General features: G+C 43.9%; 1 protein-coding gene across 1 annotated transcript; it reads left to right on the top strand.

Annotated features, from left to right (window-relative positions):
- The first annotated feature begins 2,450 nt into the window (after positions 1-2,450).
- On the top strand, positions 2,451-7,143 carry LOC105663408 (uncharacterized). The gene is made up of 2 exons (XM_076538640.1): positions 2,451-5,323; positions 6,336-7,143. The coding sequence occupies exon 1, from the start codon at positions 3,664-3,666 to the stop codon at positions 4,480-4,482; it is 819 nt and encodes a 272-aa protein (XP_076394755.1). The 5' UTR covers positions 2,451-3,663; the 3' UTR covers positions 4,483-5,323; positions 6,336-7,143.
- Positions 7,144-17,317: the final 10,174 nt, after the last annotated feature.

Here is a 17,317-nt window from a genome sequence, read left to right as displayed (position 1 = left end):
TTCAAAGAATATGACCATATTTTTTGTTAATTTTAACCCTTTACGCCCCTCATTGAGAAAAACGCAAAAAAAGAATTTGTTTAAATTTTTCAACATTTTATAACAAATTGACAAAGTTAAAAAAAATGTTTTAAAATAGCCCAAACCTTCGCGAATAAAACAAAAAAAATTTTAGCTAAATCGGTTCAGTAGTTTCTGAGAAAAAAACTCCCAAGTGGACCCCATTTTCGCCAAAATGGACAAAAATTGCAAACTTTGACGACCTGTCATTCATTAACAAATTCGAAACCGGCAAAATGATGACTTAACCCCCCCCCCTAATTTCACATGGAGTACAACATATTTCGATTAGAGCAAAATCGGAGATGGTGACTTCCAAAAGTGATCGATTTGGCGTGGAATGACCCCACTGTTCTTCCGACACTTTTCCGCCATTTCCCGCTTTGCACTGCTTCCTTTGCACTCGCGCACGTGGTTACGCGTATTTCCCTTTGCCCACGATATTCACAACACTTCACTGCACTCCTATAACACTTTCCCAATACTACACCGTATTTCTTGCCTGTTGTTAATTATTATTATTCATTATTTGTTTATTAATCTATTAATCACTTGACTATTTATTAATTAATTTATTAATTCATTAGCTAATTATTAAATAATGAATTAATTAATATTATTATTATTAATTTCGCGCACTTCATTAATTAATTAATTAATTAATTCCTTCCTTCACTTCGTTCCGTGCCGCCTCGCCTCTTCCTCTTCTCCTTCTCACTGTCCTCTTGCTTCAACCTCTCCGCTTGCCATTTGAAAAGTGCGCCGTGTGTCCGCCATCTTGCTTGTTGCCGCGTGCCTCCGCTTCGCCCTTAGGCTTCGTCCTTAAGGGCCGCTCTCCATGCGCCTGCAGCGACCCTTCCTCGGCCATGTTGGATATTGCGAACCGACCTTTTCGCTCTCCGCTTTACCTCGCGCGGAGATGCCTACGTGTTCGTTCGATACATCGAAGTTTACTCGATCGATCTATTCACCGTCAAATCACAAAAAGAAAAACTCAAAGGCTAACTACCGCGTGCATGCAATATGCCTCATTCGCCCTTCCCCCGCACTCTAATTCCCTTCTGACATTTACATTATTTAATTTATTTAATTTGCGACTTTCTTTCACAACTTCGACATATCGCACGACCACGTGTTCACGCAAGTCCTTCTTCGAGGGCATATTTCGCCCTTAAATTGCACTAATTTCGCTTGCGATATATTAATATAATCATGTTTAAGTCGCGCACTCATTTATTTTATTCCGCGGTCGGCCCGAACACTCGTTTCCTCGCTCTCGACTTCTCATGGGTTTGCACCCCATGCTTTCTCTCGCGTCGCGTGGAGGTCGTCATTACCGAAATTTCGTTTTTTATCTATAATGTCACTATTCCACTTCCAGTTTTCAAAAATTTTCACCGCTCACTTCCCCCGCGGTTTCCCCTCACTTCACAATATTATTTACCACACTTTTACCACTTTTTCCCGCTAAAACTGGATTTTAACGCGGAGCGACCCCCGATCACGTGCACTCGCCACGATAGCCCTCAGACCCTTAAGACACCTGCTATCTGGCCTTGAACTGGGCAACAGAAGACCTCTCGAACTCCTAAGGGAGATGACCCAGCTCATGGGGGCAAACGTCGGGGAGAACGCACTCCGCGCGCTGTGGATCCAGCGACTTCCGGGCAGGGTGCAGGAGATCGTGTCCATAATCGACGATGCTGACCTGCAACGGTTGGCGAAAGTCGCCGATAAAACCATGGAGCGCTCGGCGGCCGAGGTGTCGGCCATTGCCGATTTCACCCACACCAAGCGGGACACAATGGCGGACGCAACGTGGGACGACAGGCCCAGACGCCAAGATGGCGACTTGGCGGCAATCGCGATGCGATTGTCTCGGCTAGAGATTGAGCTAACCAAGAGGAATCGCAACCGCAACAAGCAGCGCTTCTTTAGGAGGAGGAGCGCCAGCCGGGACGACAGCACGAGACGGAACGGGTTGTGCTGGCTTCATCACAAATTCGCCGAGCAGTCCTCGAAATGCAGAAAGCCATGCAGCTGGACGGGCCCAGACAAGCGTGGATCGGACAAAAACTAGAGGCGGCGTCCCAAGTCGAGACAATTGGCGATGTGACGCAGAAATATCGCCTCAGCATACGGGATAGCAGAAGCAGGATCGAGTTTCTGGTCGACACGGGCGCAGACATTTCGGTAATTTCGCGAGCATTGGGAGGTACGGATCGGCAGGTAGGCTCGTTTAAGTTATACGCGGCGACCGGGGCAGTAATTAATACGTACGGCGAAAAATTATTATCTATCACATCGCCAGCGACTACTATCGGGATACCCATTGCTGGCGCCGCGGCCAACGGGGACAAAACCGACTGCAATGTCAGAACAGTCCCACCCGCTTCTGTGCGCGTTGCGGGAAAGATGGCATTCCAAGCCGCGACTGCCCCTGCTACAAGCTGGGAAACGCCAAAAGGGCCGGGAAGCCCGACCCCAACGATGAAACAGCAGGAGAAATCCGCTGTTTTCATGGCCCATCGCAGTCAGCCGACACGATTGGAAAAAACGGTTCAACTGGAGCCAGACCAGCGACCACTACCAGTAACCGGGAAGTCGTCCGATCAGAAAGACCGGCTAGTACTGGACGTATAGATAGGAGAAAGGACCGTGTCCGCACTCCTGGACACCGAAGCAGTCTCCTCGTACATCGACCAGCACACCGCACAGATTTGCCGCGAAACCGGGTGGAGGAGACGCCGCCATAACCTGGTGACCGCCCTGGCCAACGGGGAGTACATACCGACCAAAAACAGCTACCAAGGAGAGGTTATCATCCATGGCGCACAACAAGATCACCTATTCTACGAAATGCCAAACCTGGCCTACAACATGGTGTTGGGATGGACATCCTCCACAAGCTACAACTCAAGGTCTGCGGAAGGGAGCACGGACCACATGCGGCTCAAGAAACCCACACCATTGCAGTGACACCATTGCGGACTGATCGAGGCCTCACCTCAACAACAGAAGTGGCTAGACCAGATAATCACCCGGGAGAAGCGGAGATTCGAAGAGCAGGTCAAAGGACCTGTAGCGGACTTAGCGGGTATTCAATTTCGGTACTTTCAAATAATAACCGACGCATATGAGCAGCTCGGAATACGATCGTATATGCGAACGTGACAGTAAACGTTTATTGCCCGCGAAAACGGTTGGAGGTGATCGCCGACGGTTGGGACACGGCGCGTTCCGCCGACCTCCGACTAACAACAACGGCACGCGTCGCGTCGGTGCCGACACTTCAACGGGCGAATTTGAAAAATCGTCTCGAACGTTCGACACCTGTCAATATAAAAGGACGCGCCCGCGAGTCGAGGGCCTCTTGTTCCAGATAGACACGCGAGCGTACACCAGCGACTTAGCAAATAAAAGTTTTTTTGAATTCCGCGTACGTTTCTACCGCAAGTTATTTCTTCTCCTCCTTCGTTTCCCCAAAGTGGTGACCCCGACGTGATTTGAAGTAAAGGGGTAAACGCGAGGAGAATTTCTTTTCCGATTCGATAAATCGAGATTTCGTTTTTTCTTTCTTTCGCCGTCGCGAGAGCAGAGATAATGTCGCTTACCGCGGAAGGACATCGCGCATCCGACGATTCGAAAGGCGCGAATCTCGAAGGCGATAGCGTTAGTATCGTAGGTCAACAATTGCGCATTCCTCAGTTCTGGCCCCACAAAATCGCGCTGTGGTTTAAACTGTTAGAAGCGCAGTTCGCGTCGACTCGCATAACGACAGACGAAGTTAAATTCAATATCACCATCGCGAACCTGGGCGAGAGTTACGTTGAGCAGGTGGAGGACGTGGTGCTCGACCCGCCCGCGACCGGGCAGTACGAATACCTAAAGGGCGAATTAATGAAGAGACTGGCCGAATCCGACAGCATACGAGTGCGAAAACTATTGGAGGGCGAGGGACTCGGCGACGGGACACCGTCACAGTTTTTCCAGGACTTGAAGAAGCTGGCCACACCGTCCGTGCCCGACGACTTCATCGTCACGCTATGGAAAAACCGACTAACAGTCAGCGTGCAACGAGTTTTAGCCGCTACATCGGAAACGAAGCCGACTGTATTAGCGGAGATGGCCGATCGGATCCACGAGATACATCCGGAACAAGGACGAATCGCCGCAATCACCCCCAAAGGACCGAACGAGGTCGACGAATTGCGGAAGATGATCGAGAGACTCGAAGTGCGGATCGAGGCCATGAACCGACATCGCCCGCGTTCGGTAGAACGAAAAAGTCACCGCAGCCGTTCCCGGGGTAAGGAAGGAAAAGCGGAGCTGTGCTGGTACCACGAGACATTCAAACACCGTGCAGAGAAGTGTCGTGCTCCTTGCACTTGGGCGTCGGGAAACGCGAGCGGTTGTCAGTGAACGCGGCACACGACGACGGGCCCGTGTCTCGCCGCATCTACGTAACGGACAAACGGTCGGAGATTTCGTTTCCGGTGGACACTGGGGCCGATTTATGCGTATTCCCTCGCGACCGGTTGCGCGGACCCGTAGCGAGAAGCGAGTACGAACTTTTTGCGGCGAACGGCGCGCGTATCGCAACATACGGAACCGTGGCCGTATCGCTGGACCTTGCACTTCGTCGAGACTTTAAGGGCAGGATCCGGCAGTAACTGTGCTTGTATACTAACACATAGCGGCGCATGCACATATAGGCGATGTGCGAGAGAGAGGTCCGATTTCGTACTTTCGATCTTACGTCTCGAAAATTGCATAAATTCACTTTCTAAGGATAACTTTAGTACCGTTAGATATCCACAATATCGGGCTGCTATCGATTTTACGTCAATAAACATCACATTTTGAATAAAACGAAAAATTCTTCGGACGTGCACGTGAGACAGACATAGATTTTGACAGTCAAGGTGGCCGCTCCTAGACACGTTGCCGTATTTTCGCTTTTACGCAAAATTTAGAGATTTACTCACCGAAAATGATAGCAGTCCGACATTACTGTAATGGTACGATGTCGGGTTGGTCCATTTTTTGTCAATTTATCACTTCTGAAAGATGTTAGTTTAAAAATACGATTTTGCACACCGGCGCCTGTCAACGATGTTCCGCCATGCAATTATAGTTTCACGATTATCTACTTGGAGCGCTTGTAGTATTAGTCGCATGTTGTCGCGGTTTTGGCCACATTACCTACAACGTCGATGAAAATACGAAACTGTCGGTAACTGCGTACAATTTTCGGGACAAGGTATGACACTGCGCATTGCATTGCGCATATCACGTAATTCAACTGTTCAGGGAAAATAGAAATCTCAATTTTCCACCTTTAACTTTTCCGTGCTTTATTAACAGAGATGGTCTTCGACCATTCGCTTCCGCAAACAGTGATGAACTGACTCGCACGAAAAAACACTCATCCCCATGCACGCTGACGCATTCTCGCCCGGAATCATTCCTCGAACTCGGACACCCAACGCGACACTCGATCCGATCATCTAAACATCCTCTCGCAAACGCTACGCAGCATTCAATGGGACTCAAGGCAAACAACTCATTATCTCATTTCATATACACCGAAATTCTTAGAGCTAGACTAAATATAAGTTTATATCACATATAGTGCATATACCAAAGCAAAATAAAATCTTATAGTAGACTGTGGTGCAAGAATAAAAATGTTTAATCGTTAGATTTTGGAGAATTTTTTATTCTCCACAATTCATTAGTAGAAATCATCGGATCTCATTTACGATATAATATTACGGAATTGGAGAGAAAAAGTGCCATAATGTCGGTTGCCGGAATCGAACTCAGAACCACAAGAATCGTAGCAGTTGACCCTACGCGTTTACCTACACAATTTCTTGCAAATTTGTTTTCTAATAGTCGTAATAAACGAATCACATTGCACCGAATTTATATAACAGAAAATAATATAACACATTACCTCTTGCCGGCTGTTAATTCTGTAGGATTACAATATATAACAAGAAATTTTATAATATATTTTTAATTAAAAATAAAGGTAAACTCGTAAGACAACGAAAAAAGAATCAACTCGTTCGCTTCGCGGTTCAAAAGTCAGTCCGCTCGTCCTTTCCACCTCCTCGTACGGTGCTCCACCTCAAAATCTCCGGCGGAGAAGATGCGTCACCGTAACGATGACGCCCTTCGTCGAATTTTTATATTTTCTTTATTGACCCGTCAATTCGTTTTCTTATTATAAAATATATTTGAAATAATTATTGTTCCGTATCTAGGCAAGTAGGAGAGGGCGATCCCTGAACTCAAATCCCAACCGTGAAGTTGTCTGTCTCTCGTCCTCCTGGACGCACCGGAAGATATCTTTCGGTGCGTTCTCGAAGGATCGAGAGACACCGAGAACCCCCCCGTTACCGGTATGAAATTTAATGGTTCCCGTCGTCGTCATGTCTAATAAGCAACAGCGGATTGGGCCGTGATGACGACAATTACCGTGGATTCCCGAATTTAAGTGATCGCCCGACCCTCGCGAGAGAGAGTACCAAGCCAACCGTTGTCGAAGGAAGACGTTATAATCCCGAGGAGTAAACACGCGGTGCGCGAAACCGAACATTCCCATTTCGATTATACTTTCTAATAATTTCTTCGTCGTGTCGTCGTGTGCGTGCAGTGTGTGCAATTTCGTTTTGTGGTTTTTTTTGTGTGGTTAAATAAACTGTGTAAAATTTATTTGACTGAGTTATTGAAAACCCCCCGAGTTCCCGAGTCCCTTTTCACCGATTACCGAACATTTACCGAACAATTATGAATAATTATCAAGAAATTGTATATAATAGTATATGCAATAGTATTTAATATAATACTGGAACTATTATGGATAATATCACCTAACCCAAACCATATTAAATGTATTACAAAAAAGAAAATTAAAAACATAACATGAAAAATTAAAGTATTCCACAAACTAACGGGGATTCGATCCCACGCCTAGAAAACATCCACCAATTGCGAGGCAAGAGTCCTACCGCTTTCGCTAATAATGCTGTTGCAGTATCCTTTTACGTTTCTGAATATAACCAGATACGACGTAAAATTCATGAATGTGGTTTTTTATTTTTTACAACTACAGTTTGCAATATAAAAATGTAAAAAAATTCTGTAATGTGTGCTATGTGAATCTCAATGTTTTAGAATTTTTTCGGAATTTTTGTACGAGATTAAGTAGGCAAAATAGGCCAAAAACCGAAATTCGGTTTTTCCCTTTTTACTGCCTGCATGGTTGAGATAAGAGGTTGAAACTTGATGTAAGATGTTTTTTTTTTTTTATATGCTACCGACTGTCGTATTGGATATTTCATTTGGCTCAAGTGCATTTTTGATCATCCCCTCCCTCTTTCCTCGAGTCGCACTTGCTAGGATTAGGAAACTTGGCTCGAGCTCGTATTTCTAAAATTTGCTTGACGTCTAAAAATAGATTGATAGATATGGCAACAGCGTAACAATCCGGCAACGATGCCTTCGCGTCCTTTGTCTGTCAAAAGTTGGTTGGTAATAGGAATAGGAATAGGTGGCTAATAGAGTTTAGATATATTTGTAGATCTAGTCGATAGATGACGCAACGCGAGTTGTCTAGTTTATAGATTGTTTATTTCTAGTATTCTCCGCTCATAGACATCGTCGCTTCGATCGATTCGGAGATAAGCCAAAACGGGATCCTGCCCTTAAGACATTTGAATTAAGTTTAAGACCGCCTAAAAACGAAGAGGTTATTGAAATTTTGAATATTTTGTCGGATCCCTCCGCTGAAAACATAGTAGATTCGTTAAAAGTTGACCCCCAAATATCTTACAATGCTTGCGTGGAATTTAAGAAAATCTTTACGGAACAATATTTGCAACCGCCGCGTCCTACATTACCGCAAGTAGATGCCGAACTGAAATTAACTATAAATAATCACCGACCTTTCCATTCAACACCCCGTCGAATAGCTTACTGCGAAAAAGATAAATTACAGAGTATATTGGACGATCTTTTAGCGAAAGGAATTATTAGACCCAGCAATTCCGAATATGCGGCCTTGTTTATAGAAAGCACGGCGACGAATTATTGTTTTATGTGCCGTCAAGTATGGAAAAGAATGTTATCTACCGATATCACTGTTAAGAGCATCCCGACCCAAGACTACAGACGCGGACATCGTTTGATTCGACACAACTAATAATAATATATCTCTACAGACATCATTAACCCAGACTTTCGCACGTATCACACCTTTAGGATTTAACGGAGATTTATTTATTCCTACGAACCGATTTCGTAATTCATCGGAAATTTCATCAATGTCGCACGGAACAAACATTTCTTGAATAAAACTCACCGGACTTCCCGTATCAAACAGTGTGAGCAAACTTACTTTTACATCGCCCAGTTCGTAATTTACATCACTATGGAATTCGCTATCTGGCGGTGGAGACGTCTGAACGCAGGTGACTTGCGGCTTCACCCATTTAGGGCAGGTATGAAATAAATGCCCCATCCCTCCGCAATGGAAACAGGACCCTTTTTCTCTCTTCGGCAAGCGGCATTCCAGGGATCGATGTCCTATTCTGTTACAGTTGTAACAACGTATCGGGGGTACTGCTGGGGGTACTGCTGATTCCTTCGCTGTTGACAGCTCCTTCATCCTCGATTGATTCGTTGAGATTCCGGAAGTCGCTGGATTTCTTGAGGCAGGTGGCAATCTAACCTTGCTGAATGCTTTCAATAAAGCCGGCGTTGTCGTGAAATTGCATAGACGCGCCTGATTTCGCAAGGTCAGATCGGGTATCCCGTCAATCACCGAATCCACTATTTCCTCGTCTGGTACTGGGACTCTGTTTGCCAAAATTAATTTATCGTGGAAATACTCATTAAAACTTTCATTGGTAATCCACTTCCTCAATTCGAATTTTCTACGGGCCTCCAGTCTGCTTTCCCGCTGGTCGAACATTGTCTCCATGCGGCTTAACAATTCCTCGGTACTGACCTGGAGATGTTCTGTTCTGGATTGAAACCAGCTCAATGCTTTTCCCTTCAATTTAGACCCGATAAGGATCCTCGACGAGCTGTCGTCCAGGTTGTAAGTTGCAACCAACAAATTCAGCTGCGTTTTCCAATTTTGGAAATTTTGCTCCATACCACTAAATTCCGGTAACAATTCACCAACTTCCCTGATATCTCGAGTCGATCTTCTTTCTGATTCCTGGATCGGACCGGTCGGACGCCGTAGAGCATCATTTTCCAGCTGAAGAAGTTTTAATTCACGTTGCATCCGTTCTCGCTCCCGTCGCATGAGATCCATCTCCATGCGTAGAAACCGATCATGTGCAATGCTCGTTGGTACATCGCACCCTGAAGCTGCATCCGAGTGAAAGCCACTCATCTCCCGTAAAACATTTTCTTCGGTAGGAACGTTACCCTCCTCAGGAACTGGATCTCCGCCCCTCCTTGTCCGCGATACCATATCTTCCCACGATCGATTAGGAAAATGCTCGTCGAGCCGTTGTATCAAATCGGCTTTATTGCCCGTTGTACACAGTCCATTTTGACGCAACATTTCTTTCAAGTCAACCACTAGAAACTCGCGTTGGGTTTTCTCCGTTAATTGAGACATAATGGGAAAAACAAATCACTCCGCACAAATAAATGTCACTTAATATGCAATAAGGAGAGAAAAAAAACAAATAAAAACGTCAATAACGCAGAGAAAAAAACGAACACAAAATGTCACACAGAATATTAAAATAAAAGTCACACAGAATGTTAACGTAATATCACACAGAATAGTTCACCCGAAAAGTCACACAGAATATTACTATAAAAGTCACACAGAATGTTAAACGTAATATCACCCAGAATAGTTCACACAGAAAGTCACGCAGAATTTCGAACAAACGATATTACACAAATACACAATTTCCACTGGATCCTTATCCCACTTCTGAAATTTGTAATAAACTCAGGTTCCGAGGATAAACAAAATTGAAGAAAACACTGATGAGGCAGAAAGATCAGAAATTTATTCGGAAAACGTAAAAAATGGTCGTCGCGAGATCTGCTCGACGTCGTTGCCGATCTTCATTTGTCTAACGGTCGATGGAATATTCCATCGACGGAAAATACAATCTTTCTTTTTTCACGCTATTCACGCTCGCTCTTACAAGTTGGTTGGTAATAGGAATAGGAATAAGTGGCTAATAGAGTTTAGATATATCTGTAGATCTAGTCGATAGATGACCCAACGCGAGTTGTCTAGTTTATAGATTGTTTATTTCTAGTATTCTCCGCTCATAGATATCGTCGCTTCGATCGATTCGGAGATAAGCCAAAACGGGATCCTGGCCTTAAGTGGCGTTTCGTAGAGACCGACATTAGCACGCCCGTAATCGGTAGGGACTTTCTCAGTCATTATGGGTTGCTAGTGGATCTGCGAAATAAACGATTGGTTGATTCAGTAACGAGCTTATTTTCGACGGGACACACGGCTAACGGCAGCGTCGCGTCGGTAAAGACAATCGTGGGTGAATCGCCGTACCACCGTTTACTCGCCGGGTTCCCAGACTTGACCCGACCCCCCGCCTTCGGCAGGGAAAGCGCGAAACACAATGTCAAGCATCTCATCGAGACGACACCAGGACCACCGGTGCACTGCAAGCCGCGCCGCCTCGCTCCCAACCGTTTCAAGCAAGCAAAAGCGGAATTCGACCTGATGTTGCAGCAAGGGGTGATCCAACCGTCGAAGAGCCTATGGGTGTCGCCGTTGCACGTCGTTTCAAAAACGGACGGCGGGTTGCGATCGTGCGGCGACTATCGGGCGCTCAACGCTCGGACAATACCGGACCGATACTCGCCGTCTCATATAGAGGACTTCGCGCAGCGATTGCATGGTAAGCGCGTATACTCGAAAATCGATTTGGTGAGGGCGTACCATCAAATTCCCATCGCGACCGAAGACATTGAAAAAACGGCGATAACGACGCCGTTCGGACTCTTCGAAGTCACAAATATGATGTTCGGTCTCCGCAACGCGGTGCAAATGTGTCAAAGGTTCGTGGACGAGATTACGCGCGGTCTCGATTTCGTTTACGCGTATATCAACGATTTTCTAATAGCATCCGAGAACGCCGAACAACATCGCGAACACTTGAGAGCGCTATTCAACCGTTTAAACGAATACGGAGTAGTTATCAATTCCGCGAAGTGCACTTTCGGCGTAGACGAGATTACGTTCCTCGGATTCTCGGTGAACGCTGACGGGATTAAACCACTGGCCGAACGCGTAGAAGCTGTTGCGAATTTTCCGAAGCCGGAGAGCGTAAAACAAGTGCGTCGATATCTCGGTATGGTTAACTTCTATAGACGATTTATCCCTGGCGCGGCGGAAATTTTGCGACCGCTCAACGATTTGCTAAAAGGGACAAAGAAGGGAAACACGCCCATTGCGTGGAACGAGCACTTGGAAAGCGCGTTTCTAAATTCCAAGCGTGTTTTAGCAAATGCGGCGTTGTTAGCGCACCCGGTACCAGGCGCACCGATCAGCCTCGTCGTTGATGCGTCCGATTATGCGATCGGAGCGGTGTTACAACAGCAAGTGAACGGCGCGTGACAACCGTTAGGTTTTTATACGCAATCATTGTCGCCCCCGCAACAGAAATATAGCGCGTATAGCGATCACAAGCCTCTGACTTACGCGTTTAATCAGGATACGGAAAAGTGCTCGCCGCGTCAGTTCAGACATCTAGACTATATCGGGCAGTTCACAACAGATATTCGACACGTTAAGGGTTTGGATAACATAGCCGACGCGTTATCCCGGGTCGAGGCAATCGCCCAAACCGTCGATCATCGAGCTCTTGCATCCGCGCAAGAGGGAGACAGCGAATTGCAGGATATCCTACGGTCGAACGCATTAAAATTAAAGTTACGAAAAATCCATTTTCCCGAGCAAAACGCGAATATTTTTTGTGACGTAACGAACGATGCAGTCCGACCGTATGTACCGAAATCCTTGCGGCGTACCGCATTCAATAGTCCACACGGTTTGTCTCACCCTGGCATACGCGCGACGCAAAAATTAATAACGTCACAGTTCGTATGGCCGTCAATAAATAAGGACTGTCGAACTTGGACGCGACAGTGTATAGCGTGTCAAAGATGCAAAGTTGGCAAACACGTGTCATCGTCCGTTAGAGAATTCGGATTAGCCGGTCGTTTTGAACACGTTCACATCGATATTATTAACATGTGTAACGTCTGCGGGAAGAATTTTTTTTGTTTCCTTCATCGTCACGACAATCTTGTACCCACCGATTAGAACAATCAATTATCGACAGTATGTCACGTATCGACTATCGATCCTAGTAGATTCGACCGTCGGTAATCAGTGTAGATACATATATATATATTTTCGTTTATATTAATTATCTTATAATTTTGATTTAGAATAGGTAATATTTTTCATACCAATAATTGGATATTAAGTTAGAATGATTAAAACCAGATTATGTCTTATTTTATTTTAATTCTAATAAATGTATAATTTTGTATAAGATATTTCCGTTACGCTATGATGTGCCTACGTGCCGCGATACTCGCCCGAAATCCTTGAGATCAGCGTTAATCCTAGAAAAGGATGGAGACACTATTTCTATTTACGGCATTATCAGACATTAAATTAATTAATTAGCTAAATCAATTTATATACGTAAAATCAACCAGTACTAAACTACTCATGGCCGGAACCACAATTATTTTCTTCAATTAAAAAGCTGTAAATCGGAATAGATTCGACTCTCGTAGAATTCGTGCGCAGTTAATTAGAAAAGGACAGAAAATGTATTTTTCGCTAAAACACCATTGTACTACTATTTTAATACCGAACTGTTAGCCAGAAATTAAAGAGCGACATTTAAAATATAATTAAACCGTTCAATTTTATAATTAATGTATAATAACGACTTTATATGAAAATTTAGATATTCTGACATCACAGAAATTCCAGGAATTCGGCGAACCTGCGAGTATAAAAGGGCGAGCGAAACCCATCTAAGCAGCAGAACAATTTTCGAAGTCGAACACGATAGAAGTCTCCTTGATTAGTATAACCGGAACAATTTTCGCTGTCAAAGAGCCAAAAAGATTCTTGATACTTGACTGGTCAAGCGGGTATTTGCCATTCGGTTACTTGGTCGCTGGGTTGTTTTAGTAGCTGGTGAACAACAGGCTCCCCATTCAAGTGATCTTGTAATTGAAACTCCGTTAGGAGAGTGCTATACTTAGCGCCAAGAAAGGCTAAGACATCGAACGAAAGCTCTCAGCTACTCATATTTTTGTCGAATTGCTAACGCGCCTTCAGTGTCTCGGAGCTCGCTCTGAGTTACTCCCCCTCATTGAGCGGCTTGGTCACTGAAGCCCGTGTCTTTTGGGTGGCTGTTCAGCAATTACGAATTCATAATTAGAGTCAATCTTGATTTGCTACCCTGTTGGACGTATATTGTTCATCTGACTCTGGATCGTTGGGTTGTTTTAGCAGCTGGTGAACAACAGGCACCCGAATTAAGCGGTCTGGTTTTGGGTGTCGGTGTGCGCTCTGACAAAAAGGGCCATGGACAATTAGTTGTCGAGTCAAATTATACAAGAGTGTAGCGGCACATGGTTCGCAGCGTTGGTAGAAATTAGCATTGACCGTTTACAGATGTTTAGGTGTAGGCAGTTAAGCCTACCCTAAAGTCTGTAAGTCGGCGAAATTATTTTATGTTTTTTGGACGTGCGTAGCTCAATAGACTACCCTACCATAAACGCTGCCAGCCATGTCCCGTTACGGTTCATTAGGCCACATGGTCAGCGCGGTCCGGAAGGACATTTTCGACTCTCAAATTCTAATTTACAATACTCTTTCCCCCGTCGAAAATGGGAGGACTCTGCGAGAAAAATAACTCCACCCTCAACTGTGTAAGGAGTTACGCCTTCTCCGAAAAGTTTATATATACTGCGGAAGGGCGTCAAAACAGATATAATCAGTCGAGCCTCCGATTCTGCATCATCGAACATTCTATACTGATTCCGTAACATTGTATTCAATAGCATTTCTGTAATATCACACATAGTCTCCATAGTTCACATTAAAACACCTTACCTCTTGCAAACACACTGTTGCGAGTAATATTTATTCATTTCACACCTAACCTACCTCGCGACAAAGAGTAATTGTTCCGAGGAAACTCATTAACTTTAGATAAATTTTGGAAATTGAATTAGTAAAAGAATATTGTTCTGTCTCTAGCGTACATTTCCGTAGTCGACTACACCGTGTTAGATAATAGATAAATCTGTCTAATTTTGCGAAAGCGTATCCTAATACACTTAGAGAATTTCACTTAGGTCGAATTCCTTGCTGCGGTAGACTATAAAGCGCTAACATTATTAATTTTGTAAAATTTCATTTATATAAATCTAGAAAACGAATTACACTTAGGTAGGATTCATTATATATTATAAACGTGTTAATCACGTAAAATCTTGTCATTGCGATAGCTTCGAACACGAGAATCGAATATATATAAAGTATATCAAATTTAGTTAATATTACGAAAAGCGAAGTTAATTTTATCAGAGATCAGAATTAAATACGGTCCAATATAAAGTACTCGTTAAATTCACGATTATCTATTACATTTGTTTAATTTGTCAAACTCTATTATTTCTATTTTTATTATCATTATATCAAGATCTATTTAGTTCTTTGTTCTAATCAATCATTTATAATCTATATACTTTTCTTTATTTTGTTGTTATTGTTTGTTAGTTTCATTTTTATCATTTATTGAATAAATCTAATTGTTGAAAGATTTTGACCTGTGGATTTCACTCTGATAGAATAGATCGATGTAGATCGATTCGACATCTTGCTGCCCTCTCTGGGTTACTTTGTTTATTTTCGGTTTTGTGTTTTGTCACAACGGCGACAACCGTGCTTCGAAGGTTAGTCGTCAGTCGTTTTGAAATACAGTCTCCAGTGCGCGTCATGTAGTAAATGTTTAATATTAAATACATTTATTCTTTACTTTCATTAAAAACCGTGTGTGTTTTATTCTCGCTCCTGACACACTCCTTAACCGCACATCACACGAATCCCACAATCTTTACTTGCGAAATCGAGTCGTTTATGGGTAAAAGCCGCTCTTTACCTTTTAGCGTTTGTAACCATCTGAACTTAGGTTCCAGGGCTTGTTACACATGCAATATTCGCAGGGCTTCCGATATTGTCTAACGTGTATAGATCGGTTCTCTCGCTGGCCAGAGGTCATTCCTATTAACGATATGGAAGCGTCTACCGTCGTGACAGCCTTCTTAACAACCTGGATCGCTCGTTTCGGCGTTCTTCTTCGCATCACCTTCGACCAGGGGCGGCAATTCGAATCTCAATTATTTAATTGTCTTTGCAAACTGTTAGGAATACAATATTTGCGTACAACTGCCTACCATCCCGAAGCGAACGGATTGGTGGAGCGCTTTCATCGGCAATTAAAGGCAGCGATAAAATGCCACGATTGTAGCAACTGGGTGGAAATTTTGCCCACCGTCCTTTTAGGTATCCGTACCGCGTTGAAAGAGGACTTAGGGACGACCGCCGCGGAACTAGTATACGGCACAAGTATTCGACTACCCGCAGAATTCTTCTTACCTAGCGGTCAAGACGCGAAATCGCAGTTCGATATCCGTTTAAAGGAGCGCGTGAATAGAGTGAAACCAGAATCAGTCGTGCGACACGGCAGCAAAAAGGTTTTCGTTTTTAAAGAACTCGCAACGTCTCCGTACGTATTTTTGCGCCACGACGCGGTTAGAGGCCCATTACAGCCTCCCTATGACGGACCATACAAGGTAATCGAACGCGATGAAAAAAATTTCGTAATTCGGGTCAACGATAGAAACGTTAGAGTCTCGATAGATAGACTAAAACCTGCGTTCATTGTTCCCGACGACTTCGAACAAGGATACAATAAAAGCGAAACAACGAGAACATCGCTCCACGTAGTCCCACCCGTTATAGAAAAACACCGGGTCTCGCGAGGACTGCTCGCCACAGAATAATGGTCAATTGCAAAATCGCGAAAATCAAGATCGATACACCACGCGTACGGGTCGACTAATCCGTTTTCCGGATCGTTATCAAGCGGGATTCAATTAGATTAAGTTGCGTTAGTTGTAAAAACTTGCGTTAGTTGTAAGAAATTGCGTTAATTGTAAATAAAAAAAGAAAAATCGTGTAACTGTAAGTATAAAATAATTTTAAGAAAAAAAATACGCCGACTTCGAAATGCACTAAAAAGTATAAAATAATTTCTATTTCCTAATGAAGTAATTTCTATTTCATTCAATCATACAATTATGTAACAGATATGAATGAAACCTATTTACTCGTTAGGTAGTATATTAAATACATTTCAACCTTTTCGGAGGCGGCGCAAAATTAAAAGATTTTTTTGAACATGTCAACCTTTGGACAGCCGAACATAGGCAAAGCTTATATAGCTATTTTTTTTTCTATACATATAACTCGACAGCAGGCCGCGAAGCAGGTGGTAGTGCATATAGAATGTAACTATGGTCTATCTAGTTTCATAGAGTATGCGACGGAAAGACTCGATCGCCGCATATTCTATAAAGATAGAGCCTATCTGCCGCAAATTTGGTAATTCCCGCGTCGTGGGCTTCGTTTATAGGTTCTTAAATCCATGGCTTCCACATGCGAACGAAGTCGATTCAATTTCATTTATATCAGAAACGTTGCGAAATGAAGATGCAGTCGTTACATTTACGTATTGTTCCACAGTATAATTTTGAAAATCGCGTTCATTACAATAGCTTTAGAAAACTGTAAATTTAGGACTTTGTTTTTCACGAAGGCAGCTAGCAATTCGTACACGGGACCAACATTTGGCCTGCACGTTGCTAGCGCGTTCATGGCATGCAAGTACCAGAGCTGTTTTTGAGAGTCTTTTTGTATTTTTTAAATTTACGATTCCTATGTCCAAGTTCTTTCGACGGTCTCAACAGCTAAATGCCAATGCCATAAACGTGAATTTCCTGAGGGTCCGAGGACAGGGCCTAGGAAACATAAACCAGGTCCCCTTGTTGACAACCCAACGGAAATTCTGTCTTACGTCCACTTTCTCTTTCCACCTCCACAAGGCCCACCGTACTCCGCACGGATCGCGCTAAG

Source organism: Megachile rotundata, chromosome 13 (assembly GCF_050947335.1).
Source record: "Megachile rotundata isolate GNS110a chromosome 13, iyMegRotu1, whole genome shotgun sequence".
Taxonomy (NCBI): domain Eukaryota; kingdom Metazoa; phylum Arthropoda; class Insecta; order Hymenoptera; family Megachilidae; genus Megachile; species Megachile rotundata.
Note: the sequence above shows the minus strand (reverse complement) of the source record. Positions and strands in the feature narration are given on the sequence as shown.

What these genes read in the sequence shown, in the direction of transcription:
- LOC105663408 (XM_076538640.1), top strand. Translation starts at nt 3,664, where the DNA reads ATGTCGCTTACCGCGGAAGGACATCGCGCATCCGACGATTCGAAAGGC.